General features: G+C 38.9%; 5 protein-coding genes across 8 annotated transcripts in view; 3 read left to right on the plus strand and 2 right to left on the minus strand.

Annotated features, from left to right (window-relative positions):
- Window positions 1-394: 394 nt before the first annotated feature.
- Window positions 395-3,758, minus strand: arl6ip4 (ARF like GTPase 6 interacting protein 4). The gene is made up of 5 exons (XM_087799072.1): window positions 3,521-3,758; window positions 2,810-3,151; window positions 1,092-1,209; window positions 947-1,016; window positions 395-876 (listed from the first exon to the last, which is right to left on the minus strand). Exons 1-5 carry the CDS (start codon window positions 3,672-3,674, stop codon window positions 820-822), a joined length of 741 nt encoding a protein of 246 aa, XP_087655198.1. The 5' UTR covers window positions 3,675-3,758; the 3' UTR covers window positions 395-819.
- A 682-nt stretch (window positions 3,759-4,440) lies between these two features.
- On the minus strand, window positions 4,441-7,879 carry mthfd2 (methylenetetrahydrofolate dehydrogenase (NADP+ dependent) 2, methenyltetrahydrofolate cyclohydrolase). Its single transcript, XM_087792606.1, has 8 exons — window positions 7,704-7,879; window positions 6,231-6,415; window positions 6,035-6,157; window positions 5,770-5,922; window positions 5,587-5,694; window positions 5,408-5,500; window positions 5,190-5,315; window positions 4,441-5,106 (listed from the first exon to the last, which is right to left on the minus strand). The coding sequence occupies exons 1-8, from the start codon at window positions 7,781-7,783 to the stop codon at window positions 4,958-4,960; spliced, it is 1,017 nt and encodes a 338-aa protein (XP_087648732.1). The 5' UTR covers window positions 7,784-7,879; the 3' UTR covers window positions 4,441-4,957.
- A 1,082-nt stretch (window positions 7,880-8,961) lies between these two features.
- On the plus strand, window positions 8,962-14,009 carry mob1a (MOB kinase activator 1A). Its single transcript, XM_087792594.1, has 6 exons — window positions 8,962-9,123; window positions 10,041-10,207; window positions 10,368-10,461; window positions 11,190-11,323; window positions 11,601-11,764; window positions 12,484-14,009. The coding sequence occupies exons 1-6, from the start codon at window positions 9,110-9,112 to the stop codon at window positions 12,559-12,561; spliced, it is 651 nt and encodes a 216-aa protein (XP_087648720.1). The 5' UTR covers window positions 8,962-9,109; the 3' UTR covers window positions 12,562-14,009.
- A 713-nt stretch (window positions 14,010-14,722) lies between these two features.
- On the plus strand, window positions 14,723-21,673 carry trafd1 (TRAF-type zinc finger domain containing 1). Of its 2 annotated transcripts, none has more exons than XM_087792403.1 (12): window positions 14,723-14,870; window positions 16,274-16,331; window positions 16,418-16,553; window positions 17,152-17,205; window positions 17,300-17,738; window positions 18,023-18,277; window positions 18,566-18,630; window positions 19,609-19,869; window positions 19,949-20,090; window positions 20,298-20,514; window positions 20,600-20,654; window positions 21,096-21,673. In XM_087792403.1, the coding sequence occupies exons 2-12, from the start codon at window positions 16,297-16,299 to the stop codon at window positions 21,132-21,134; spliced, it is 1,698 nt and encodes a 565-aa protein (XP_087648529.1). In that variant the 5' UTR covers window positions 14,723-14,870; window positions 16,274-16,296; the 3' UTR covers window positions 21,135-21,673. The 2 variants fall into 2 exon arrangements, with proteins under 2 accessions (XP_087648529.1, XP_087648537.1); XM_087792411.1 differs by having other exon boundaries at window positions 16,282-16,331.
- A 1,494-nt stretch (window positions 21,674-23,167) lies between these two features.
- Window positions 23,168-26,663, plus strand: part of smtnb (smoothelin b) — a 49,483-nt gene continuing 45,987 nt past the window's right edge. For all 3 annotated transcript variants that reach the window (XM_087792467.1, XM_087792483.1, XM_087792475.1), the window contains exon 1: window positions 23,168-23,454. In XM_087792467.1, the coding sequence (XP_087648593.1) occupies window positions 23,404-23,454 (51 nt within the window). In that variant the 5' untranslated portion in view covers window positions 23,168-23,403. The remainder of the gene's footprint in view (window positions 23,455-26,663) is intronic.

Here is a 26,663-nt window from a genome sequence, read left to right on the forward strand (position 1 = left end):
AACAAGGCGGTAAACGTCGCCTCCTAACGGTTGCAGCTGGAACTGTCTTTACAGACGCGCGTGTCTGGAATGGTGGCTGACACTCGTGTAATGTGACTCGCCGAGGTCACGTGGTTCATATTTGGTTACGCGCTTTAAAAGGTGTATCTGTTGAAGTGAAACACGAGCTCATCTCTCGATTCAAAATTGTATCGAGCGAGCAACAGAAAAACGAACTCAAACCATTTTATAATGAAACTTTTGATCTCTTTTGACTCATATCTGCTACTTACACTTTAATCCACCTTAGAAGTTTCACGATGGTTGATTAAATGGCGATTTTAAAAACGTTTAATTCAAATAAATAAAACGGACAAATTTAACTTCCATACAAGGTAAAATCATACGCAGTGCATTGTGGGAACTGTTTATTAGCCTTCAAGGCTTTTTGTACTTTAAACATAACATTAAAACCAGTCGCACCATTTTAAAACCAATAGGAAAACAAACCTCCCAGTTCGTCTATTGACTTTACATTTTGTCACGACTCACGTCCTCATTCAGCGATGTGTAGTTTGTGGATTTATAACTTCTCTATTGATCGTAGGAAGTGTTGAAGTAAAAAATGTGCCGAGTCATGCTTGATGTCTGAAAAAATAACCTGATCTGCAAGCTAACCACATGAGGGAGGACAGGACGCCCCTGAACCGACCATGTGTTTATCAGTTCTTACGTTATTAGGAATAGTTTCAAATCACAATGAGTCGACACTTTAACAATCATCTTTACACGAGTCATGAGCAGCTCCTTGAGTTCAGTTGCAGCCTCGTGATGGATCTTCTACTTGTTCAGCCCCATCTTTTTCTGGAAAGTGTTTCCATCTCCTTTGGTGGCCTGCTGCAGTAGAGACACAATATATATATATATATGAATTATATCTCAGTTAAAACATGTGTTTGTCTCTTACCTTGTTGATGTCTTTGTGTCGTTCCTTGCTGACGATCTCCTCGATGATCTCGCCTTCACCTCTCACCAGTCTGAAGATCAAACGTATTCAATTAAAAGTCAGTTTCCGGACCTTCTTGACCATCCCTCTCTCGGTTCCGACGTACCTGGTGCGTCCGGATTCGGGGTCCACCACCCGACGGATCACGCTCTGCCGGGCCTCGTACTCCTCCTTGGTGAGCGGCCTTTTGGTGGAGAGTCGGGCTTTCTGCTCGTCAGTCATGGCTGCAAGCAGAGGCCACTTTGTTTTTGAGCTAAAATACGTTCAGCTAGGGGGCGCTAGTGCACTCAAACATTCCTGGTCAACAAAATGGATACACTGTATATACGTATTTACTTTTTTATATATTAGATGAATCCAAAGAACTCACAGTCATTTGCGACAGCAGGCAACTATTAAGTGCGAAATACTCCTTCAAATAGATTTTAACATTGACCTTCATCATGAAGGTCAAAGTTTCATGAAGTTCATGAAATTTTTTGTTAAGACCGTATGAGTTGGTCATTAGAGCAGGAAATGATAAGTGATAATCAATTGATATGCAACAGTTTTCATTACAGTTTAAGATTTTATCACGAGGGTAAACGGGGTGTTGTTGCTTTAGGTCTGGTTACTAGTGTATATGTCAGAACTACACTGTAGTAATGAGCTTTATTGAAGCACTTGTTTAATTGAATTTGTGAAAGATTTTGATCTAAAAACCTCATAAATTCACCTCCTCTAGACGGAGCTAAACAACATTTATAATCCACTGACTGTACTTGATGCGAGTCCAGACTGTAGGTGTGCGTGTGCTTGTGCAAAGTCTTAGCGAACAAGTTGTGTTTCATTGTCACCTTTAGTCGTTGTTTACAAATGGATTATTCCGTGGAAAATCCATCCACATAAAGTCCTGTTGCCCGGAGACGTACAGCCAGCGCGTTGACAAAGCGGGATTACATTTTATCGTGAGTCAACTATGTCGACAGTGGCCATGGTTACACAAAGAAGGGTTGTGTCACCGACTCACCGGACTGATACTCGTGTGCTTCGTCATCGTGCGCGACTTGAATATAGAATATGACGGCGTGCTGGGCTTGGTTGAATGGGCAGCAGACTTTAGGTCTGTTGAATGACGTGAGCAGACCCATCGCTCACTACCAGGGTTACGTTACTAATCTCACGTCTGAAGCTGAAGTTGTATTTGTTGGCGACCCTGATCTAAAAAAAGAAACGTATTTCAGATCCTTTTTTGTCTTTTTCTGGCTTTCAATACCCTTTTACTTTTGTGACTTTGTTCTTGAAAACTGTTGTAATAGAGCCATAACAATATGTGAGAGACTGAGCTTTAATTGCTTCAAAAATAATATTGATTTTAAAAGCTAAACTGAACGATAATACATCTGGTAAATAATACAGATCACTCGTTTGTAAGCGGCTTACTCGTTACGTTTTTAAACTACACTTTTGTGTTGACATTTTAGATCTAAAACCCAAGCGTGTCCATAGTTTTACTTGCTTCTAGAATTTTTTTAATGAAAAAACTGATCGCATTTTAGACTAGTATTCATTCATTTAATGTGTATTTAGGTCCAATTAATGTAGCATAACTATGTATTTGTGTTAAAAGGAACACATTTACTATTACATATATTAAAAATGTCTTACTGCTAAGTTACTTAGATTGCACGTGTGTTATCGCAAAGTTTTTTCGGTATATTTGGGTCATTTTTATTTTATTTTGTGCCCGAGTTTCGGCATCTTTTATTTGTACGTTATAGTAAACCTCACTGGTTATTCTGTCATAGTTATTCTTGTCTTCAATACAAGACGGTGACGTCTCACCTGGTCCTAGTTCCTCTGCTCCCTCCTCACTCTGCCACACCTCCAGAAAAGGTGGTGCTGCCGCCGCCGCCACCGCCACCTTTTCCGGAATGCACACCACCTCCTCCACCATCACCTTCATCTTCTTCTCCTTCTCCTTTTTCTTTTTCAACTTCTCTTTTTTCTCCTTCTTCTTTTGTTTCTTCTTGGCCTCTTTCTTCTTCAGCTTTTTCTTGGCTTTTCTTTTTCTCTTCTTCGAGCGCTCGTCGCTGGAGGAGGACGATGACGAAGAGGTGGAGGAGGATGATGATGAAGAAGCTGAAGAGGAGCTTCGTTTGTGCTTCTTCTTGTGTGTTTTTTCAGCTGTAAGAAAACAGAAAAGGAAAATGGCAAATTGAAACTTTGTTGCACAGAAGTCACTAACTTATCTTAACGACCTCTTTACTAATATAGTTGGGAAAATAAAGCTTCTAGTCAAGAAGTAAAGGCTGCATTCAATGTGGGGAGTTTTGAAAACCACAACATTTACAATTAAAAAATATGTTTATATTTAACTATGCGGTCTTTGGTTTTAAACACTCGATATTAAAAGCGTTTAAAACGTATTTAAGACGAAGCGTTCAGCAGCTACACGTGCATTCTGCTAACATTTGAATGGGTGTTAATATAGAAACACACTTTAACTGATAAACTTTATACACAAAAGTTTCTTAGTAATCTTTTTTAACTCACTTTTTTTATTACGTGAAGATTTCTTTGATCTGCTTCGACTCCTACTGTTGGACGACGATGATGACGATGAAGAAGAGGAAGATCGCCTCCGTTTCTTTTTACCCTCGTCCTTCTTCGGTCTGCCGATTCTGTCCGGGGATTTACTTCTATCCATTTTTTGCAGAAATAAACACAAATAAACGATTCAATGGAAACTAGAAAAAAAAGTGCAGCGACTGTTGTAGAAGGTCCGTCTGCTATTTTCTTCCGGCTTGACACACGATTTATTTTTGGTTCCTATCCGATTTCATGGTTCCGCACAGGTCGCGATAAAGTTGTCTCTAGAACATGATCCATGATTTATCCGAGAGATTGAATTGATAAATTTGAATTAATTCAGGTTTGTTTTAGATTTGATTTACATATATGTTCCAATGTATCATGCGCATGTGTGTCGACCACGGGTTACACGTGATAGGAGGGTCTTCTTAGAGAAATGTGAGATTTAAAAAAAAAAAGGAAAAAAAAAAAGAAAAAAGTTCATGCTTGGTGTTACGTAAACTGGGCGAGCACTAAGCGATTTCTTAAAGTGGAAATAAAAATGCAGGATGTGTGAATAAAGTTGTATATGGAAAGTTTATCAACTCATATCCATGTATTAAAAAAAATGTTACTCCCAATTATATTACGATTCCATTAACAAGGTTCCTTCCATTCAAATTCCTTCCTGAAAAGATTGATCAGATCTGTCACCTTGTAGCGTCAGTTTCACAGATGACTCATTGTGCGTTGTCCCTAATGGCGTCTAAACTGGGTCAGTGAGCATCAGAATTGTTCTGTAACCATGTCATCTGTCTCAGAGTATTTTGAGGGGTTGAGTAAACATCAACTGTGCATATCGATGACCATTGAATGAACATGACAAAGAAACGACTCAGATGTGCGAACATACTTGTGATATTTATTTCAAAGTTCTTACGAAGGCAAAAAGTGAATCTTTAAAGCTCGTATTTTTTGACAAGCATCCTCGTACCTGAAGTCTTCAGCCCTTACTCTTGGTTTTCAAGGCCAAACAAAAAAAAGGTGAGCTTAACGGAAAGTACAGCCTGTCCGGCTAATACAACTGCTTACCAGCTTAGAGTTTAACACTGTGACCTGAAGTCATTCACGTAGAGACATTTTGCCACTTTTGTAATAAATAAAACAATCTTTTTTCAATATTTCACATTTGTAGTGAAAATATATAATATGATAAATAGCGAGCACCCCATCATTTAAAACATGCAGCAGCATGAACGTAACAGTCTGGAGGTTCAGGAGATGTAGACCGCCGTCCAGCTATCAGATCTCCAGCCCCGTGTTTGTGGAGCTGGTCAAGTTGCTCCCAGTTAAAAAAAAAAGAAAAAAGAGGAGGGTGATGTTGGAATGTGTGACAGTTGCTGGGATTTCTTGAGGTTGTTACGAAGCTGCCGCCATACGGATCCTCTCCGGTGGAAACAAGAGAACATTTTTAGCAGCCTTGATAGTGTTCCTCATGAGCATCGCGACAGTCATGGGTCCCACGCCTCCCGGGACTGGAGTGATGAAGCCGGCCTTCTGCCTCACGCCTGTAGATCAGACAAAAAGGTTAGGGGTCAGGCAAAGACTGATATTTTTCCGGTTTAAGTTTCATCATCTTTGAAGTATTCACCTTCAAAATCGACATCTCCCACCAGTCTGTCCTTTCCAGTTATGGGGTCTCGCACTCGGTTTATCCCGACGTCGATCACTGCCGCGCCCTCTTTAATCATGTCCGCTGTGATTAAATTGGGAATACCTATGAAAAAAAAGAAGAATTGAACGAGATGTTAAAGCAACAATTTTAAAACGACAACAGCAAGTGTAAAAATAAATATAAATATCACAAACCTGCAGCAGCTACGATGATGTCGGCGATTTTAGTGTGTTGCCGAAGTTTCTCTTTTGGAGTGTAACGGTGAGAAATGGTAACAGTGGCATCACCTGCAAAAGGAATTGAAGTTAGCACGTTAGATTAATTTAAAAAAAAAAAAAACACATTTAAATCATTTTATAATCATGATAATTACCTCCAGGTCTTTCGTGGCGTCCGTCTGTGTGCAGTAACATGGCGATAGGCATTCCAACATTTTTGGAGCGTCCTGCCACGACGACATTCTTCCCCAGTGTGGGAATGCCTGCAGGACAGATGTTTTTTTTCAGTCGAGTTTTCTCAAGTTACATAATGAAAATTCAAAACCGCTGGTTCTTACCCGTCCGCTTGATTATTTCCATAACTCCCCAGGGTGTTGCTGGCAGCATGGTGGACTGATCCAAGCACATGCGCCCCACATTGACGACGTGGAAGCCATCCACATCTTTAGTAGGAGATACTGCGTTGCAGATGGTACGTTCATCAATGTGTTCTGAACAGGGAGCAAAAGGGATATGAAGTTTAGATTTGTAAATCTTCCAGGAGCTTCTCAAATGCTGCTCCATTCAGAGTCCACTGTAAATCACGGTGTCCCGTTTTAATACCTGGCAAGGGAAGCTGCACCAGCAGGCCGTCCACGCTGTGGTCCGTGTTCAGTTTGTAAATGAGATCCAGTAACTCTTCCTCACTTATGTCCGATCGTTTCAAGATTGTCTCGCTGGAGATGCCTGCGGACAATACACGCCTTTAATATTTGTGCACCAGATTTAGTTTACACTTTCTCATTTTGAGTTTTCTTACCAACATCGGCTGCAGATCTCGTCTTGTTCAACACATAGGAGTGACTAGCGGGGTTGTTCCCGACGAGGATTACACTTAAGTGGGGTCTTCTGTGGCCGGCCATCATCCACTTGTCCACATCTAGCCGGGCCTCGTCTCTGATTTGTCTCGCTAGTTTCCTTCCTGAGATGACGACCGCCTCCTGTCTGTGGAAAGGAAAAAAAAGAAAAAAGTTAAATAAACTTGGAAAGAAGGAACCTGTTGACTCCACGGTTCGGATATCTAACTTATGTCGGGGCCTGGACTTGAACCAACTCATGCGTCTATACTTAGTCTGCAACTGACAGAGACACATGTCTCAGAAGTACTCTTGCCGTGACATTAACAGAGTACAAACTGGGTGTCATCGAGTCGGAACAGAATGACAAAAGTGTCTCTTAAAACAACAACCCTTTCTCGCGGGGATCCGGATGACTTCCGTACATTTCTGAAGATTTACCGTGTGAACCTTGTGAAACCTTTTGTAGACACTGGATTCAAGTTTGGGCAGGGGCAAGACGGAGAGCTCTTATGTAACGACACACAAGAGCCGCAACCGCCATTTGTGGAGTAATGAGCCATTGGGGCGGTGACGCAACAGTTCTTTTATTCCCACAAAAACTCATTAATCTGCACAGAAAAGTGTCGCATCACAGTGGGGGCCAGGGTACTAGGTCCCCCGGGGGAAAAAAAAAATGTGCAGAGTTTACATTACAGGTCAGCGGGTTGATCTGACCTTTTTAAAAAGAATGCCAAGGGTCGTTACTGTGCTTTAAAACTAGAAGAAAGTTTATTTTAGTCACATAAACTCCAGTTTTATCCATCTATCAATAAAAGCTTTAAAAAAAAATGTTGAGAAAAGTTAAAAATAAATAAATCGGGGAAAATTAAGTAAAATGTTTGAATTAATCTGAGAAAATAAGAAAAATAAATCCAAATAATGTTAATCTTCAACAGAAATAATACGTTCTGAGTGCAATAAGTTTCTAAATATCACCTGCAAACGTAACTTACTACATGCAAGTTTCTGCAGAAACTAAAATTAATTCGAATGTCTTTTTGTCATATATAAAAAGAAACAAGATGACTGGTTGGACTTGTATCAGCGGTGTCAACCCGAGTCTCCATCTGGGTCCTGCTGCTGGAGAGCCTCGGTACTGGCGCCACAGCTCGCAAACACTGACAGCGATTTCATCAGCCACTTTCTCCGCTGCAGTTTTACCGGCAAGCCACAAGGGGCGCAGCGGAACGATGTCATTCACCAGCATTGAATCGAATCAAACACATGATAAAAGAGAGCGGGTGGCGGGAATAAAACCGCGCGAAACGACGCGGATACTTGAGCGCCATGTCTTTAACCTCAGTAGAGCGAACTACTTTCTTCCGAGGAGCAGATATTCACAGAGATAAATCCGGACAAATGTTCGGACGTTCAAACGTGGGGGTCGAACTCACCTCGCGGCGGACGTGTGTAGTTTACACACTTGGTGCTGCGTGTGTTGACACAGTTTCCTGAGAGTCCGAATTGCTGCCATTGTGAGCGGATGTTGGGTTGGAGAGCTGGGCCGGGTCTGGATCGACGGAACCACCACCAGGGCTGACAGAGCTGAGGTCTGTGCGAGAGATCGTTCCGCAGCGAGCCTTTTTAAGCCCTTCCTTGTGCGGCCCGCCGCGCATGCGCCGCCGGTATCTGCGCCGCCACTCCTCTTCTGTAAAGATAATAAGATCTGGTTTTAAAGATCTTGAATTCCCTGAATTCTCTCATCTTTCTTTCGTTTCACGTGTTCGGTCGCATTTAAAAAAAAATGTAAACAGTTCCAAGCACTATAATAACCAGTTAAGTATAGTATAATACCACTTTAATTATTAATATACCCAACCTTAACGTAAAGTATTAACTCCTAATGCAAACAGTAATGTTGTCCACATCATCTTCCACGTGTCATTTTCTAACCATAACAAGATGGTGTTTTTTTTATTAATTAAATGTATTTTTTTCTTATTTTCCTGGGACATTGGGTGTTCTCTTTTTTTTCTTCTCAAAACTTGGATTTTTGTTTGTTCAGATGTTCTGATGGGTCTGTTTCTCATAAATAGTTTCGAATTTTAAGTTTATTCTGGCAATATATTCGACTAGATTTTAATGTATTCATTTTCTTTTACTTACAACTATTCTTATAATTATCTATTGTAGATTGCCTATAAGAAACTCATGCAAGTATAAGAAGAACATTCAAACTATTAACAAACCTATAAAAAATAATATTGTATATTTAATTTCAAAATAAATATTCAAATCAATGTATTTATATGATTTTAAATAACTGTGTTAATATTTTGATTTAACTTTTTATAATTAATTTTACCTTTAAAAAAATATACATATATTTAAGTTACTTTTAACAACGCATTTTAGTTTTATACTACCATTATAAGTGATTTTAGTTGGACAAAACCTAATGGAAATTGACTCTTAGTGTTGCATCATCGTCACAAAACATGTAAAAACTGCTGCAAAAATACTTTCAATGCTGATGCAGCCAATAGTCATGCAAAGATAAATACAATTACGATTTACTGTTATTGTGTGGTGTGTTTTTTATTCTTGCAAATGTGTTATTTTATACTTCAATAACAATCAATATCTGCACCCGGCTGGTAATACCGGTGCTACTCACCAGAGGGCGACAGTCTGCGGTCAACGTCGCAGCGAAACCGACAGAGGAAGAGTCGCGTTAGCCTCGGAGATATTGTTAGCTGTTAGCGCAGACAAGTGGTCCCTGGTCGTGAAACTAAATAATTTCATCAGAATCTCGGATTAACAGTCCTCGACAAAACTCCACGATCGCCGTGGTGTCAAGATGAGCTTCTTGTTGTAAGTAAAGTTGTAAGTTGTCGTTTGTTACCGCCCTAAGAAGTTACACCCAAGGAAGTAACTTAAAATAGACACCGATAGACAGAAACAAGTCGCCGTGTGTCTGTTGACTTAGAACACTTTGTGACGTTTTCTGGATCGATTCTCAAGTTAAGATTCAAACGCGACCAGTTATTAAGTTCAGTTCCGTTATTGCATAAATAACTTTTAATTGCTTAATGACGTTTTAACTTGGCTTCCTTGGCTGAGTAAATTTACAACGTGCTGTTAGCCAAACAGCCTCCCTGTTGGAAACACTTTAGTGGTTTAGTTTAATCGGTCTTATGTTGCTTTTTAGATAACTAATGATCCGCACACCGTGTTGTTTTAGTTCAGGTTTAAGCTCTAAAATGTAGCTGCCTTTGTTACATTTAAAAAAAATCCTATTGTTTAATTTTATTAAATCGCCTTGTGGTGACACCGGTAACTTCATGGAAAAAGTAACAAATATAGTGTCAGATGTTCCAGTATAACGTGATGAGATGCGTGACTTGTTATGCATTCGGGTGCAGGGTAAGACCACAAGTATGCTACACCACAGCAGACATTCACTGAACGATTACATAACATTAAAGAGCCGTGTGTGTGATGCCTTTGCTCTGTTTTACAGGCGCTCTTGCATAGCTAAATATTGATAGTAATTAAGCGAGTAAACAAAAAAAAGTAACAAAGTAAACAAAACCTTTTATATACTCTGTGGTCAAATACTAAAAATAGGTCATGAAAGCTGATAATGAAGAGTTGGGTGGAAATAAATATGCAAGCACAGCTCCACCGGTGAGATGATATTACCAAAAACTCATCTGTGAAAAGCATAGACAGGCGTCCACTTGAGAGTCAGGCTGGTGTTAATATCATGTGGTGTTTTTTTCATATAGTGGCAGTCGCTCATCCAAAACCTTCAAGCCCAAGAAGAACATCCCGGAAGGCTCGCATCAGTATGAACTGCTGAAGCATGCCGAAGCAACTTTAGGAAGTGGAAACCTTAGACAGGCTGTCATGCTACCTGAGGGGGAGGACCTGAATGAGTGGATCGCAGTGAACAGTAAGTGGATAAAGATGACGGTGTGACACCAACATACCACTTGAAATATGTTTGAATCTCCTTTGCGAGATCTTAAAGAAGTTAAATGACGTATCCACATTAAGTCTGAGTGTGTGGAGGTTACAAAAGTCAAAGTCATACCCATTTTTCTTTATTTCAGCTGTGGATTTCTTCAACCAAATCAATATGTTGTATGGAACCATCACAGAGTTCTGCACTGAAACCAGCTGCTCTGTGATGTCTGCAGGACCAAGGTAGTCTTTTGCTTCTATCTTTTTTAAATGGTTTGCTTTTTAAGAAGTCTATCTGGTTCCTATGTAATGAGAGGATAAATCCCACTGTGTGCTCAGTTAATTTGCACAAACACAACTGTTAACAAGGATAATAAACCTTCTACCCTGCCATTGCTTGACCAGAACTCATCCTTCACAGCCCTTCAACCCTTCAATCATTCGTTGATGTTGTTCTCTTGATTTTACTATTTATGAAAATAGAAATAAAACATTTTTTAAATACACAGGAATATGAACAGGCCATATCTGATTTGTAATTTACCCGTTAATTGCCTAAAGCTAAGAGAAACCATTACAACAAAGATGTCATTGTTCGATTATCAGGACGAGTCCCCTGACATGGGACTGCTGCTGACAAAAGGTCAGTCACATCTGTGTAAAATGGACAATGTGAAGCAAAGGTTAATTCAATCAAATGTGTTCAATAACACAAGCTTCACTCTCAATTGTGACGTCAATTCTGGTAAAGAAGTTAAACGTCATACCAGGAAACAGAGCCTGACCTGGTATCTAGATTGTTCCTGCTTCCTTTTTCCGTCATGCCACCGAGCCGGTCTGGTGTGTGGTTAGAGGAGAGCAAAGTCTCTTTTCCTGTTGACTTTAGCGTGGTAGTAACTATTCTAGGAGTTATCTGACGTTTTAAACGTATGTAGAAAGCTCCTTTTTTAATGTTTACTTCTTCCCAATAGATATGAATATCACTGGGCTGACGGAACCAACATAAAGAAGCCGATCAAATGTTCTGCACCCAAATACATCGACTATCTCATGACTTGGGTGCAGGATCAGCTGGACGACGAGACACTTTTTCCATCCAAGATTGGTGAGATTTTATCATTAGCTCTTGATTTTCTGAGTACTGTGGTTTACCTCACGAGTTCTTCTTTACTTTAATGATGTTTTTATTTCATATAATTTGGTCATGTTTCAAGACTTGCATCACTTGAGCTGTAGCGTCGATATAATACACGACATTCTGTTCCTGACAGACGAGATGTGCATGAACTCCTATGACCTCAGTGTTCTGTTACTCAAGTTAATTTGTGAATTCAGCTTTCTTCAAATGGTAAATCACAACGATTTATCTCTTTCTCGTGCAGGCGTTCCCTTTCCCAAGAACTTCATGTCTGTGGCGAAAACCATCCTGAAGCGGCTGTTCAGAGTCTACGCTCACATCTACCACCAACACTTTGACTCTGTGATGCAGCTGCAGGAGGAGGCTCACCTCAACACTTCCTTCAAGCACTTCATCTTCTTTGTGCAGGTCAGCAGGTTCTTCCTGTGGAGGAAACTGTATACAGACGATAACAGAAAAACGCATGCGAAAATGACACAATTAGATAGTCATAGCTTGTTTGTGCTGCTGCTCTTCAACTCGGTGTTCCCACGTCTCAAATTAAAATGATTAAATGTAGTTGTAGACAGAGGTTGATGGAAGATCTAAACTATTAAAGGTAAGGTAAGGTAAGGTAAAACTTTATTGACCCCTCAGGAGGTCTCCTTCGGGAAATTGTTTTTTTCCAATAGCCAGCAATTTTTCATAAACAATAGAAAATAATACATAAAAAATAAAATAAGAAGAAGAACATAAAGAGAAAGAACAAGATGACACAATCTAAGTATAAAGATAAAGACAAAAAACATAGGTCAAAGAAAAACAACAAAACAAAGGATACAAAAACTAACATAGAACAGAACATCCAGATATTCTCACTCCACTCCTGCCCCCGAACTCAGAATTGTACAATTTAATAGCCCGAGGAATGAATGAGTCCCTGAGTCTATTTGTTTTGCACCTGGGTAGGAGCATTCGTGCACTCATTCTGCTTCTCTGCTCACTGATGACAGTGTTCAGAGGATGACTGTCATCATCCATGATGGACAGTAGTTTGTTCAATGATCTCCTCTCAGCAACTGTCACCAGTGAATCCAGCTTCATTCCAACCATTATTCCGCTAATAGAGTCTTTTCTTTATTTGACAGGAGTTCAACCTTATCGACAGACGCGAGCTGGCTCCTCTGCAGGACTTGATTGAGAAGCTTGGATCCAAGGACCGATAGACATTTCATGAGACGCTGTCTTTAAATGTCATTTCTCTCTTATCCACTTGGACCTTTGCTACCTCCGACTTCTGGTCTCCACTCTGGTGCCTTCTACCATTCTTCCCCCTGAATCTATCCGCTGCACCAACCATTCCACCCGGTGTTTTCCACGCTACTCTACCCCCTCTAGATCGCATATTATAGCACATCGTACTAAGCATATTTTTCAATAGGACTATAGATGAAGAGAAGTTTTAAAAGTCAGTTTTATGAAAGTGAGAAAAAACAAACATTTTCCTCATAGCAACTTGAGTCACACTCTTACATGTTTATAGACATAGCGACGATGACCAAACATATTTTTATACAGCTGTGATTTAAGGTTGTTTTTTTTTATTTTATTTGTAGTAACGCAGGGCAATGTCAACATTTCATTCTTGGTCAACTGTGAGAACACAAGACGAAGGTTAATTCTAGTGATTTTTAACTGTTGACCCACATGTCAGATGATGCAAATCAGGTGTGTTCACGCCCGACGACGAATGCTGTGCCTGAATCTCTGTCCTCCTTTCTATCGCGACTGAAATGTAGCCACTTTTTGTGTATTTGTATTATTCTTACGTTAAATGCCGAAATCTAATAATTAGAAATTCAAACAGCAATACATTTCATTGTCATTTTTTAATGATGTGAAGCAACATTTGTTTCAACTTTAAATAAGTAAAATTACCATGGATTTGTTTGTTTTTTTAGTGCAACATTCTAAGTTGGTTTCTGCGGTGCCTTCATTTTTTTGAATACGATTGATTTCCTGATTCTGGTACTTCAATCTTTAGCTGATTCGTTGACGACCATTGCGCAAAGAAGTTTAATGGATTTTCTTTTATGCATTGTGATCTCATCATTTGGCTCCAGCAGCAGGGCTGTTTGTGTGGCCATCCATGAAAAAAAACATCTGTTCCTTTGGACATTCCATTGTCAGATTATTAACCATTTCAAGTGTTTCATTTCAGATAGCTGTATTCCTAATTAAATGCTGTAAACGTTATGGATTACATTCCTATCAGATCAGTGTTTTTAATGATGGATAGAAAAACTTTCTTTTGGTATAGAAAAGTTGGGTTACGATTTTTTTTTTTTTTTAATATATCGCCAGCATTTGATGTGCATTATTCATTTGTTAAACAGTTGGTGTGTATCTAACATTTCATTTGATACTGTATTTTAATACATTTGGAGCAAAGAAACAAAAAGGGCTGAAATTGAAGGTCTTTTTTAAAATATTTCAAATAATGTTCTGATACCAAACTGTCCATTTTGATAGTGGTGAGGCAATAGAAGGATGGACCACTAGACCTTCCATCAATAAAATCTGCATTTAATCCTTACAAAGCTGTGCCTTTGACTATTTGAAAATGTCTGTTTTGACAGTATTGAGTTAAATTCAATAAAAAGTTATGTACTGATTTTCTCTTGGTTTCTTTCTTTGGCAATGTGTGCAACACGAGATGTAATTTAAGGCTTTCATATTTTGGAATCTTGAATCCATTTTTTAAAAAAACAAGCATGGGCCAGTTGAAGGAAAATGAAAGACGACTCGTCCTCAAGGATAATTGCCTACTTGCTTCTTTTGCTCATGAGTCAGCTGAGGAATCCTGACAAACTGTTTACAATTCTTAGACCTGTTTCCTTTAATAAAAAGGGTGAAATCCCGATTATTATGTAGTTCAATAGACCTGTGTTCTTCTTGCAATTTCTTAAGATTACTTTATTCAACATGCGAAATAAAAGTTTAACCAAAAATGATTATGTAAGTTTTTTCCATATTAAATAATATTAATCATTCATATTTAATAATCATTTACAGCATTAGCAACTTCTAGGCGGATCTCGAATGTTTACGTTCCTTTGTTCGTCCAATCGCGAACCAGTTCGGAACGGAAGTTGAATTTGGGTATTTATACCCTCAGTATTGTCTGACACAAATATGTAGAATACAACTAAAACAACTGCCCGAGTCCAACAATGAAACGCATTAAGCCTTTGTGTGAAAGTCAATCTAATCCGTTCGATCAAATTAATCGATAAGTTTTTCTGAATCGATTGGCGATTGGTGCATACGTGGTCGCAGGAAGCCTGAAAGACTAACCTCCGGGTTTTTAACCCTTTATTTGTTGCTCGAACGATGAGGAACCAAACTATTTCTGCGTTTGTTATTTAATGACGGTAAAAATGCGTTTTGGGAGTGTTTTAACTCTAACAACGTAATTTAAAATGAACCACAATCCCAAGTAGAAGCGACTACGTGCAGAGCCAGCAGCTTTTCGGTATGTTTTCTCGCTAGGTTTGCTGAATTCAAGTTTATTAGCATTAGCTCCTGTTCGTCCGTTGCTAAGCTACAAGGCTAATACCGCTTTAATCGCTCAAATGGTCGAACAACACGCCCTGGTTTTAGTCACAGAGTTTTCCTTAAAGTATTATTGCTTTTGTGTGACCAACTGCGACACCGACAATAGCTTTAAATGCTCAGGGACAATTGACAAGCGATCCGAAAGACCTGTCAACCGGTTTATTCAGTTAAACTCACCTGGACTCATTTTAACTGCGATGAGGGATAAGATTTAATGTCAATGTTGTAAAGAGTATGTTTGGTGTATAGCTATTGCCTTTAAATATTAGTCTATAAATAAATGTCAGCGATAAATAAACATTTAAATGGGGGTGTTTCTTAGTCAGTATTTTGGCAAGTCTAGTTTCCCTTTAGCAATACTTCTTAAATAGCGGAGGACTTTAAATTCCCCTGGAAACAAGCCAGCCTCTGTGTCATCCATTTTAACAAACATTTTTTTGCTGTCACGACCCAGCTCTGGATGACAAGGAAATAGATATACAAGCAGTTGATGTGTGTTTCCAAAGGCATGTGTCTGACATCCGTCAAAATGTTACTGAAAGGGTGACTTATCCTTGTTGAGAAGGTCAGATCAAGTAGTTCAGTTTTTTAAGCCAATTTATCCTTGATACCCCGTTCAGGATGCGTGTCACCTTTTAAAGGGATCCTTGACCGATATAAGACGTAACATCTCCCCTTTGTCTCTTGAACTGCTTGGTCAAAACAGTTTGGTGGGTCCAGAGGCGTGAATATAAAATCTCTTTGACCTCAACTTAACTATTTTATTTTTTTTACATTTAATTACAATGTAAAGAAAGAGATCTCTGAGGTCTGTGGATCAGAATCTACTGATGGTTCCTCGCACACGGTTCAGGACCAGAGGAGAGAAATCCTTCCAGACTGTTGCTCCTAAGCTTTGGAACGATCTTCCTCTCCCTCTGTGTTTGATGATCTACTGACTCCTTCAAGAAACATCTTAAGACCTTTTTATTTGTTCAGGCTTTTCCTTGATTTTCTGGAACTCCTGTTGTGTTATCAGTTTTATCTTGACCTTTAAAGTATATACTTTATATATATATATACAGTATTGTTTTGATTGTTTAAGCGCTTTGTGACCCTGGTCTGGAAAAGCGCTATACAAATAAAAATGACTTACTTACTTACTTACTTATTATGCAGTATTCCTATAATATTGCTCTCAATATTTAAAACATTGTTCTGTTTATACATAATGTAACCATGTTGTATCACTTCAGTGAGGTATTACAACTTATGTAAGCGGAGCGCACCCTGAGTTGAGTGCTATTTTGTACTTGATCTCACTGGTATCTATATGAATAGGTTGGCAGACTTCAGCGGCAGCCATGGCGGATGAAAATACACACTACTGTGGAAACTGGTAAGTATGATCTAAGATCTATGATCCAAGAGTAGTTATGGCTTAAAGGAATGGTTGTTTACGTAATCACGTCCACCCTTTTTTAGCAAGCACCACATTCCGGAGTTAAATTTCACAACACATGAGATCCACTGTCGAAGGAATATTGCACTTTGTGATGTTTGCCAAGAGCCGGTGCCGCAGAAGGATCTGCAGGAGCACAAGAAGCAAGAGCATACACAAGTAAGAACAGCTGCCGTCAACTTCAGCAGGCAGCTTGAATGTAGTTTATTCTGTGATTAGCAAACTCCATAGCAGGGGTCTCCAAACCGGTCTTTAAAGGGCCGAGGTGGTGCATGTTTTTTGGTCCAACCGATCAAGCATGTACGTTTAACCAATGAGGTCTCAGCTTAAACAAGCAACACTATACTGTCAATCAACTGATTACACTCTGAAGACTCCTGATTGGGTTAAAGGGGGGCTCTTGATTGGTCAGAACAAGAAGAACCCTTTTAAGTCCGGATTGGAGACCACTGCTCTATATTACTAACTTGAACCTGAGACAGAAACATCATGTGTAAATAGCGTGTACCTATTTGTAATAAGAAGGAATTATAGCATTAGAACTGGATTGGGTCATTTATAATAAAAAAAAGTACAATCTTTTTATTCATCTTACATGTTTTGTGTTGCCGTGATCTGTTTGTTACGGTTACCATGAAGACTCGAGACTCGAATATCATGATTTATTGCAGCACTGCAGAAACGATAAACAGAAGCTTCACGTTTTCAAGAATTTAAACGACTGTATTTGACTTGATCCTCTTCTTCTTTTTTTTAGTTTACTTGCAAATGTGGCCTGAAGATCGACAAGAATCAAGTTGATGTTCATCAGGTATTTGGAAATTTCAAAACTTTAATTTGAGTTTACAAAAGTTTTAATAATGATGTCTTTCCTCTTTCTTTTTTTTTTAAAATAATGTCCACAGAATTCTGAATGTTCTCAGAGACTGGTTCCGTGTCAGTACTGCGACCTTGAGCTGGTTCATGGTCAGGCCAAAGACCACGAGGACTATTGTGGGACCCGTACAGAGCAGTGCCCACACTGCAAGTGTAACGTGATGTTGAGGGAACAAGCTGTGCATCCAGTTTTCTGTGGGAGCCCCACAACTTCCCAGGAGAGGAACAACAGCTGCACGAGTCGCAGTCCAACCGAGCTGCAGTCCCTCGGGAGGCGCTTTGAGGCCCACTCCATAAGAAATCACCTCAGGGCCCAAGAGAGAGGCCCCAAGGATAACAATATCAGTGCAGCGAGACATCAGGCATTTGCACAACCGTTTAATTCCAGACTTTACAATCTTTCACAAGGAACGCATGTCTCTGGAGAAGGGAAGGAAACTGCCCCCAAAAATACGACTTTCAACCAGGGTGGGTTTTTTCTTTAAATAGCATCTCTAATCTACAATTTATTTTCCAGGGAATACTATTTATTTCATCAACTGCTGTTTGACTTATAATGAAAACCAATATGCAGATAAATTTAGCCTTACTATAAATTATTCTGACTCCAGTGCTGCCCTGTAGGTGAAATTCAAAGCCAAATGTCACTCCTTGCACTTTGAATCTCTCGTATCATTTCCTTTTAAACAATATTTCTTGCTGAAGTCTGCCCTTGTCTGAACATTTCCATCATGTTTTTTTATTCAACGCAGCGCCAGAGCAGAGTGCATGGCCACCTTCCTCTCAGAGCCACGACGAGGGCTCGTCCGGTCTGGACTACATGTTGGCACTGAGTTTGCAGACAGATGGAGAGTCAATGGCCGGGGGTATCGAGGGGAATCCCTGGAGTGACATCTGGGATCACACGATTGGGAAGATCTCCAAAGCTTATCCACACACGTCAGTGAACAACAACTATCCGGAGTTCACTCCACGTTCAAACGTGTTTTCAGACCACGATCAGGCCGGTGAGAGTCAAAATAATGTTTGCAGAAAATTTGCATTTGCCAACTCCCTTTGATATTCTTAATATAAGTTCTAAAGATGGTGTTGACAATTAAAATGTATGTCTATAAATAAAAAATATAGAAGCTTCTATTTTGGACAAGTAATCTGTCTTCACCATGTCGTTTTGTAGTTAAATTAGCCAAAAAGACACTATTAATGTTGATTGTTGTGAAAAGTCCCTCCTTTAAAACATTTTCTTCACGTCTATTGAATTATAAAAAATGAGAACAAATGTCTATGCTTTGCAGATATAATGCTTCCATGCGAGTTTTGTGAGGAGCTCTTCCCTGAGGACGACCTGATTTTGCACCAGGTTTGACAACTTTTATCATTGTTCTGTTTGGATAGATCTACCCTATTTCACTTTGGCATTACCATCTTTTTCAAAAGAATTACAACATACTAAACGTTATTTTTATCCTCTTTATGTAAATAAATATATATTTACACATACATATACGGTCATGGAAGAAAGTATTGGCACCCCTGGTACTTTTCCAGAAAATGCACCATTTCTCCCAAACAAATGTTGCAATTACAAATGTTTTTGTGTACACATGTTTATTTACTTTAAGTGCAATGGGACAACACAAAAAGCAGAAGAAAAAAGCAAAATTCTACATAACTTTTACACAAAACTCAAAAAAAGGACTGGACAAAATCATTGGCACCCTATTCAAATCATGGGTTAATAACTTTATTTCAAGCATGTGATCTTTGCTTAAACACACCTGCGGCAGGTTCCAGGTGCTGGCACTATATGAATCAAACTGAAGCCAGTAAGAGTTTATAAAACTTGACTCAACCTTAGAAAAAAGTCCAGTTCAAAGGTGTAGGAAACTTGTTGATGGTTATAGGAAGCAATTGTTGTTGTTGGAAGCAGTTATTTTCTCCAAAGGAGGTGCAAACGATTTTGTCCGACCCAATTTGTGTTGAGTTTTGTGTAAAATGATGTAATATTTTGCTTTTTTTTCTTCTGCTTTTGTGTGTTGTCACAATGGACCTCAAGTAAAAAAAAACATGTGTATACCAAAGCACTTGTAATTGCAATACTTTTCTTGGAGAGATGTAGCATTTTCTGTTCCAGGGGTGCCAATACTTTCGTCCATGACTGTGTTTATATGTATGTTTACTGCAGACCTGTTAATGTTAAGTAAAAGTAAAAGGACAATATATTTGTTCAAGTCGCAGCTTTGACTGCATGCATATCCTTACAACTGTGTGTCATTGATCCAGTATTTTTTCATTCTGTTTGAAACATTTTTCAATTGTTGTCACTCCTTTCTCCCAGACTGGCTGCAGCCCTGCTTCTGCATTTGCATCCTTCAGCAAGAATACTACGTCTCTTCCTAAAGATGACCGCATGAGCAGGAACACTTCTGGCCTGATGTGCAACATTCCCGACACATTAGCTTCCAACATCCCGACCTTCCCTCGCTCCGTCTCGCCGGCTGCCTACAGTCCACCTGCTAGTCCACTAGAGGGCGATGTCGTCATTCCATGTGAATTCTGCGGCATCGCTCTGGAGGAGGCAGTTGTCTTTCACCATCAGGTTCATGAAAGTTCTCACCTTTCTAGGAAAACCTTCTACAACAATTTGTGGTTGACAAAGTTGTTTTTCCTTCTGCCAGGACAAATGTGACATGCGGCCCCAGACGGCCTTTCCTTTGAATAATATAACAAAGGCTTCTGTCAAAAAATCAGTGTCTGGTCCTGCAAACCATTTGTTTGGACAGACGTCTCCAGAGGTTCCTAGAAGAACAAGGCATCAAGGTAAGGTATCATTTCAACATCCAACGTATTCTTGATGGAAGAGCTAGGAAAATGAAAACGTGTTGTGGTTTCCTTAAACCGTAGATCAGTTTGAAATGTTCGACTTAATACAAGGTGATAGTAAAAGTATGTCACAATAGAGAGAACCGTTTAAATGTATCTGGAAATATATGAAATATCTTCTCTTGTTTTATTTTGTTCCTTCAGCTGACTTCCCAGAGTCTCCGTTGGAATCTGACACACATTCCCCGCCCAGGCTGAACATGAGGGACTGGCAGCGAGGCTTCATGGGACCTCAGGGACAAAGAAAGACCTCCAACTGGGACGCGGTTGTAAAAAACAGACCTCTATACGGCCGGGAGCCCGAGGGGGCTCAGTCTTCATTCGGTGACACTGAGAGGTCCGACTCGGACTCATCAAAGGGGTAGGCGTCTAATTAGCTCAGCCATTAGAGGATACATTTAACATTTGTTAATGAAAGTAATGTGTATTCACTTCAACTCCACCAGATTGCTACCAGACAACTCAGAAGGGAGAGGAAACAAAAGGAATCTGGCGACAAAGGTACAAGTTCATCTTTAGACCATTGGCCTCTTAATGTTCTCTTAGCAAAATGACTGAAAAGCAGGTGATCAGACATGAATTTAATTCTCATGATCTGATGATAATGGGACAAGTGCAGATGTTCATATTTTGGTGGTGTTTCCAATTGCCATCTGGATCCACGAGTCATTTGAAGATTTGTGATTAAATCACTCTCTATCTGCCGTCCTAATCTCTAATATGTCAAAAAGGAATTTAATTCTGTTAATTAATGTAAGACAATAATACTGGGTAAAACATGATCACAAACTCAAGATAATGAGCTGCTTGACAAACAAAAAATATATAAGTTGGCAGTTTTAACAACATGAGCCAATTGTTTTCTTCTGAACTATACTTGATGCAAGCGTATGTTTCATTTTATGCCGGAGTTAAAAAAACTTTTTTTTTGTCTATTTTCAGTTCCCCAAGAAGCAGAACGAAGAGCAGCAGGAAGAGTGAGGTCAGGAATTGCATAGAAAAAAACCCACCAAATCTTCTGCTTTTCATTTATCAATTTGCACACTTTGAATGAGCTATACATTGATTTGATAAGTGCCTGCTTGAGTAGTATTATCATTAAGTTTATTAATAAGATCTTAACTGTCTGGTTTAATCATGTCTTCACCGATGTTTATGCTGTGTAACACCATGTCTGAATGAGTCGATCACTATGAGTGAGATAGTTTTTCCTTTTTCTGTCCTGAAATATTGATTTTCTTTCATTTATTTTTGTCCAGTAAAAAAAGAAACGTTTGTCCTTTTATACACTCTAACCTGTTTGTGTCTCATCATGTTTTTAAATCTGTGCATCCTCTGTGTGATGATGATGATGATGAAGAAGACGTGATGATCCTTTTAAATATGTCTCATTACAGTCTCTAAAAACATTCTTCCTATCATGTGTCAGGTTTTGTATTCCTGTACTGCATTTACGTTCATACGAAAGACCATCTACAGTCCACTGCAATTGTCTTTCTTAATAAATATTCGGTGTTCTACGTCTGTGTCTGTGCTTCGACGCATCTTTCGGTCTAAATGTGGATTTTTACACAAAACATTTCATTACATTAACTTATTAGTAAATATTAGATGTTTTTGTTTCGCAATTTCTTAAAATGTCCAACAACATGTAAAAAAAAAAGTATTCTTTTTTTATTTCAAAGAAACCACATTATACACTGGGACCAAAAATGGAAGAGATTAAAAAAGAAAGCCTCAATAAAGTATGTGAAAAATATAAAATAAATAATAAAATCTTATTCATGAGGGCCACTGGAGGACAGGCAAAGGTCCACATGCGGCCCCTGTGGTCTGCTCTATGCAAAAACAAACCTACATCAAATGAGGCTTCTTGAAAACATAATTATTTTTTTTCAACACCACAGAACAGATGATAAAACTGGTCCATTAGTAGTAAATATCTGAATTATACAAGAGCTGTTGCTAAGCCAAAGAAAAAGCAAAAGTTTTAATGGGAGTTCAAATCGCCCATAAAGCAAAAGTCGAGATGAAATTTTAACACTACTTATTCAGCACTATATTTAAAACGTTTTTAATGGATTTTATAAGGTCATTATTAGCCAAAGGAAATGCTGGAATAAAATCCAGATGCAATAAAACATACAATTTTTAAGGAAAATATATGATTTATTGTGACTTCCCGAGAATGGATATTTTAACACAACATGTTGGTTTTATAACCCACAATAAAGTCACATTTATGTTGCAACAAACGCCAACAACATCTGGTGGAGGAAATTAAAAATGGAAGGGAAAAAAAAGGAAGTCTGTGTTATAAGAGGGAATAACATCTCGTTTCTTTTGTGTCTCAGTCTGTCATTTTTTTCTTCTTTTTAATCTCCAGAGAAGGAAGACTCTGTAATCTGGTTCTAATTACAGGGGAAATTTAAACAACACTTTGTTGTTTTTTTTACTTAACTCACTTCAGGAAAACAGTTAAATAGTTCATGTTTTTCGCCCTGTTTGAGAAAAGACAGACCAGTTTTTTCAATTAATTTACTCGTAATAGTTTTTCTGGACGACCCTTTTGCTGTAAGATTTACCACACACAAATGATATAATAAATAAAAATACATTTAAAAAAATAAATTAAAAAAAGATATATATATATATATATATGAATAGAAAATAAAAAAGATATAACAATACAATTAAGGTGTATTTCTTGGTAGCGCTAAAAACATGTTTTATTTTATTTTCGAGTATAAACATTGGGCAGTCAAGTCCCAAAACGAATTCCATCAAATAAATCAAATAATAAATCCTAATAAAGAGTTGAAATATTTGAAAATAAAACTCATGGTGACGCGACATCAGCTCCAGCTAAAGCCTGAATGAAAAGTCTTCCCGCACAGAGGCGCGCTTGGCTACACGCCGGGACTCGCCGCGGCTAGACTGGGGGGCGGAGTCACACCTTCCGCTGGGGAATCCTCTTTTCAAAAAAACCTCGTAACGTCCCGCCGTGGCAGAGCATGTCCGCTGGTCTCTGCTTCCACTTCTTCTCCTCGACCAGAGCCCGAACTATGCTCTTGAAACACGCTCCCCTCTCACCTCTGGACACCTCGTCGTGCTGCGGGACACTGAATTGAACAGACCCCCGGTCCAGCAACAGTTGCAGGTGGAACTTGACGCGTCAGGACTGACCAGCTCTGCTCCTCTCACCTGAGTCCAGAGAGTCCATTTAAAAGATTGAAAAAGAAGATTAAAGATGTCGGTGGAGACTTATTCGGCGCTGGACGAGTCTTCTCTCCGGGCTTTGGTGAGTAGACACGGACAGAGATGCTCGTTTTCGTGCAGGTACCAGTGCAGCCGTGAAGCGTGTTCTTGACACTTTGACCTCAACTACTCATTGTGTTTGAGAAAATATTATGCATTATTTATATCATATTTATCTTTTTAACCTATGACTACAGTCCTCGAGAATCACGGCGTGTTCTATGAATAGCTTACTTTTTTTGCTTCTAAAATATTTGTCTATACAGTACACTTTTTTTGTGTATTAGTAAAACACAAATACACACAGAGAGATGAAACTCAATTTCTTCTGATTGTTATCAAGAATCTGTCAGTTTATATCAAATTGAGTTGTGGATTTATTTTTGATCTGGTCTCCAATTATAAAGTTGTAAAGCAAAAGAAAATAATCCTTTATGGCAAACAGTAACATTGTGATGTACTTGATATGGTTTATCTCTGTTTTTGTTTATTTGTTTGATTTGAAAACTTGCTTATTTTTAAATATCTTGATTTTTATTACAGTTTTCTTGTGCGATATCCACCTGAGAATTTGTAGAACAAGAATTCTATAGAAAAAAAGACTCAGAATTGAATACATTGTTAATGTTATATACATGTTGTTATACATGTTAAATTCAATATTAGTTTAAAGTGTCATTTTAAGGAAAAGTTATCTCAAGACACTTGTAGACTACAATGGAGAAAAGAAAGTGATGTGATCATTCCAAATAAACATGAAAAGCAATATTAATAATAGATAAATAAAATGAATAAAATAAGATGGGACACTGAAAATAGGAATGAACTACTCAACCCATTTGCTTTATATTGTGTTTATACTGGTTGTTTATATCTTTTTGATCCTATTCTAATATTGTATTAAAATATTGCTTTCTCTAAAAGTATTTCATCATCGATTATGATACAGTTACTTCTATGATGACGTCTTTCGCTCGTCCAGGCTTCACACGACCAGACATGATGTCACAAATCTGTTGGTATCGATGGATAAACATGTCCCGGGGGAGAAAGCACACGAGCGTTAGTCATGTCTTAACTGTTTCCTGCAGGAGGTGGAACGTGTTGACATTGTCAGACATATTTTATGGCTCCGGCACCACTGACGCTCTTTTATACGAGACGGCGTGACTCATTGGATCCGTGTTCAGACACAACTGACTAACACATGCGCAGCATTTACATGTCCTGGACACCGTTTTAAAGAAAAAATGTATTTATGAGCTGATGTGGTTGAGCGCTGGCATGATGACGAGGACAGTTTATGACACATGTTGTTTGTAGTCTGATGATGCATTAGCCAGTTAAACTTTTCCCCCTGTGAGCTCCACTGTGAAAGTTCTTCTTCACATGTAAAGATGAATTGTATCGAAAACATCAAACCATGAAAGAGTTTCCTGTTTATACATTATAATGGCAGCTTTAACGCAGCCTCCCTAAATCTGTCGTAATAAACTTACCCAGGCCTTTTTTATGTGCTCCCAGATATTATAGGATTTCACAGTAGACTGTAATTTACGGATATAACGCGCAGCTTTGTCCAATTCCCTGCAGATTTAGCAGATGAGCAGTAATCCGTGTTTATATGGTTTGGGTTTATTTTAATTGTACGGATACAGAATGGTAATGCTCCGAGTTGTCTTGTGTTTACTTGCTGTGAAAGCTCATCATCCCTTTATGAGAGGACGTATATAAATGGGTAAAGCTCAAATTCCGACCCTGAGGGCACTTTGAAACCACGTCGAGAGTGAAATGTCGTTAATATATCCAAGTATGTCTAAACATCCACTTTGTCCAACCTTTAAAGACAGTTTTTATTGTTTACTCACCAACTTAACAGCTCTTTTTCTTTAGAAAACTCATAATAACACATTTATTCTTTAAGGTTTAACAACATTTTATCTGTTCAAATGCTCTGGAGAGCAATAAACTCCAGGTGGCTTATTGTATACTTGTATTTAACCGCAACTTCAACAAAACTACAACAATTCCTATTCTTTAACCACCTGACAAACTGACTTTATATCTAGAAAACTAACCTTGTAGTTGTGATGTTCGTTGAGTTGCACTTGTCCCTGCTTTACTCCAGCCTGGATCAAGTTTTAGAAAGATCCCATTTTTCAGTGTAGACGTTGAGGGTTAGTGTGTTAAACTCAAATACTTATATACAGGAATCATGACTTGTTTAGACGCCCCAAATCACTTTTATTACTACCCTTGTGTTTCTTGTGTTCAATGAAGTCGTCTTGTTAATCTCAACCCGGATGATGTCCTACCAGACGCTTCCCCCATAAAGGTCGCTCACAAAGAAACTCTTACGACGAAGTAAAAAGTTGACAAGAAACATCTGTTGTCTTGAGGACAAAGTAGAAGAAGAGGGAACAGGCGTCGTCGGAGACGGCTTGAAGTCGAGGAATCGCTGTCGCGTCTGGACACGGAGACACTTGCTGGAAGACGAACCAGACGTCAGGACGTTAGATTCAGAATACTGTCATCTTCAAGTGTTTCTGCTCCGTAGATTTTGCTGACACAAGAGTACGTGTGTCACTGGTAAACACTTGTGTACCATGTGAACACCAGCTCCCACATCTGCTCCTACGAGGCTTGTTGTGGTTTCAGTGCTAAGATTTTCCATTGATTCCTCTACAAGGTTAATGCACGGATCAGATGACATTTAAATTTAGCCTCACAGATGTGAAGCAGAGATCGTTGCTTAAAATGAGCCAAACATTGCTTTTATTCTAGTTTTATATTTAACTATATTGAGTTTTTTTTGTCTGTTTTTGGTTAATCCTTTTACAACCCAGAGGTCTTAAGGCTGTTTTAAATATTTACAAAAAGGGTTTGCTTTCACAGATCCTCACATCACCAGACTCGAAAAAAAAAAAATCATCTTCCCTCAGACGGATGATGGATGAGCTTAAACATTAAAGTACCTCGGTGTTCCTGTCGGAACCCTCCGGGCGGTAACTAGCATCACTGAAAGGAAAAGAGCCGTTAAACAGTTCTTGGACAACACACTTAAAGCTTAAGTGAACCAACGGAAGGTCAGGCGGTGAACTCTCCGAACAGGACTAATCCCGTCTCTGTATTTCTATTCAAAGCACTCGCTCCTTTTTTTTTTAATATATTGCTCATTTAATCCAGCGCCATGGCAACCAGAGGAGGCATCTTTTTTCTTTGTCCGGACCGACACTATTATGGAGGTCCAAC

This window comes from Callionymus lyra, chromosome 1 (genome assembly GCF_982586985.1).
Source record: "Callionymus lyra chromosome 1, fCalLyr1.hap1.1, whole genome shotgun sequence".
Classification (NCBI taxonomy): domain Eukaryota; kingdom Metazoa; phylum Chordata; class Actinopteri; order Syngnathiformes; family Callionymidae; genus Callionymus; species Callionymus lyra.

Coding starts and splice junctions, on each gene's coding strand:
- arl6ip4 (XM_087799072.1), bottom strand. CDS start 3,674: ATGGATAGAAGTAAATCCCCGGACAGAATCGGCAGACCGAAGAAGGAC. Junction 3,152..3,520: donor ATCTTCACGTAATAAAAAAA/GTGAGTTAAAAA, acceptor GTTTTCTTACAG/CTGAAAAAACACACAAGAAG. Junction 877..946: donor GACACAAAGACATCAACAAG/GTAAGAGACAAA, acceptor TCTCTACTGCAG/CAGGCCACCAAAGGAGATGG.
- mthfd2 (XM_087792606.1), bottom strand. CDS start 7,783: ATGGCAGCAATTCGGACTCTCAGGAAACTGTGTCAACACACGCAGCAC. Junction 6,416..7,703: donor CTACACACGTCCGCCGCGAG/GTGAGTTCGACC, acceptor TCCTTTCCACAG/ACAGGAGGCGGTCGTCATCT. Junction 5,695..5,769: donor GGAAATAATCAAGCGGACGG/GTAAGAACCAGC, acceptor TCTGTCCTGCAG/GCATTCCCACACTGGGGAAG.
- mob1a (XM_087792594.1), top strand. Junction 11,324..11,600: donor ACTTTTTCCATCCAAGATTG/GTGAGATTTTAT, acceptor TTTCTCGTGCAG/GCGTTCCCTTTCCCAAGAAC. Junction 11,765..12,483: donor ACTTCATCTTCTTTGTGCAG/GTCAGCAGGTTC, acceptor TTTATTTGACAG/GAGTTCAACCTTATCGACAG.
- trafd1 (XM_087792403.1), top strand. CDS start 16,297: ATGGCGGATGAAAATACACACTACTGTGGAAACTG. Junction 18,278..18,565: donor TTCAGACCACGATCAGGCCG/GTGAGAGTCAAA, acceptor TATGCTTTGCAG/ATATAATGCTTCCATGCGAG. Junction 20,655..21,095: donor AAAGGAATCTGGCGACAAAG/GTACAAGTTCAT, acceptor GTCTATTTTCAG/TTCCCCAAGAAGCAGAACGA.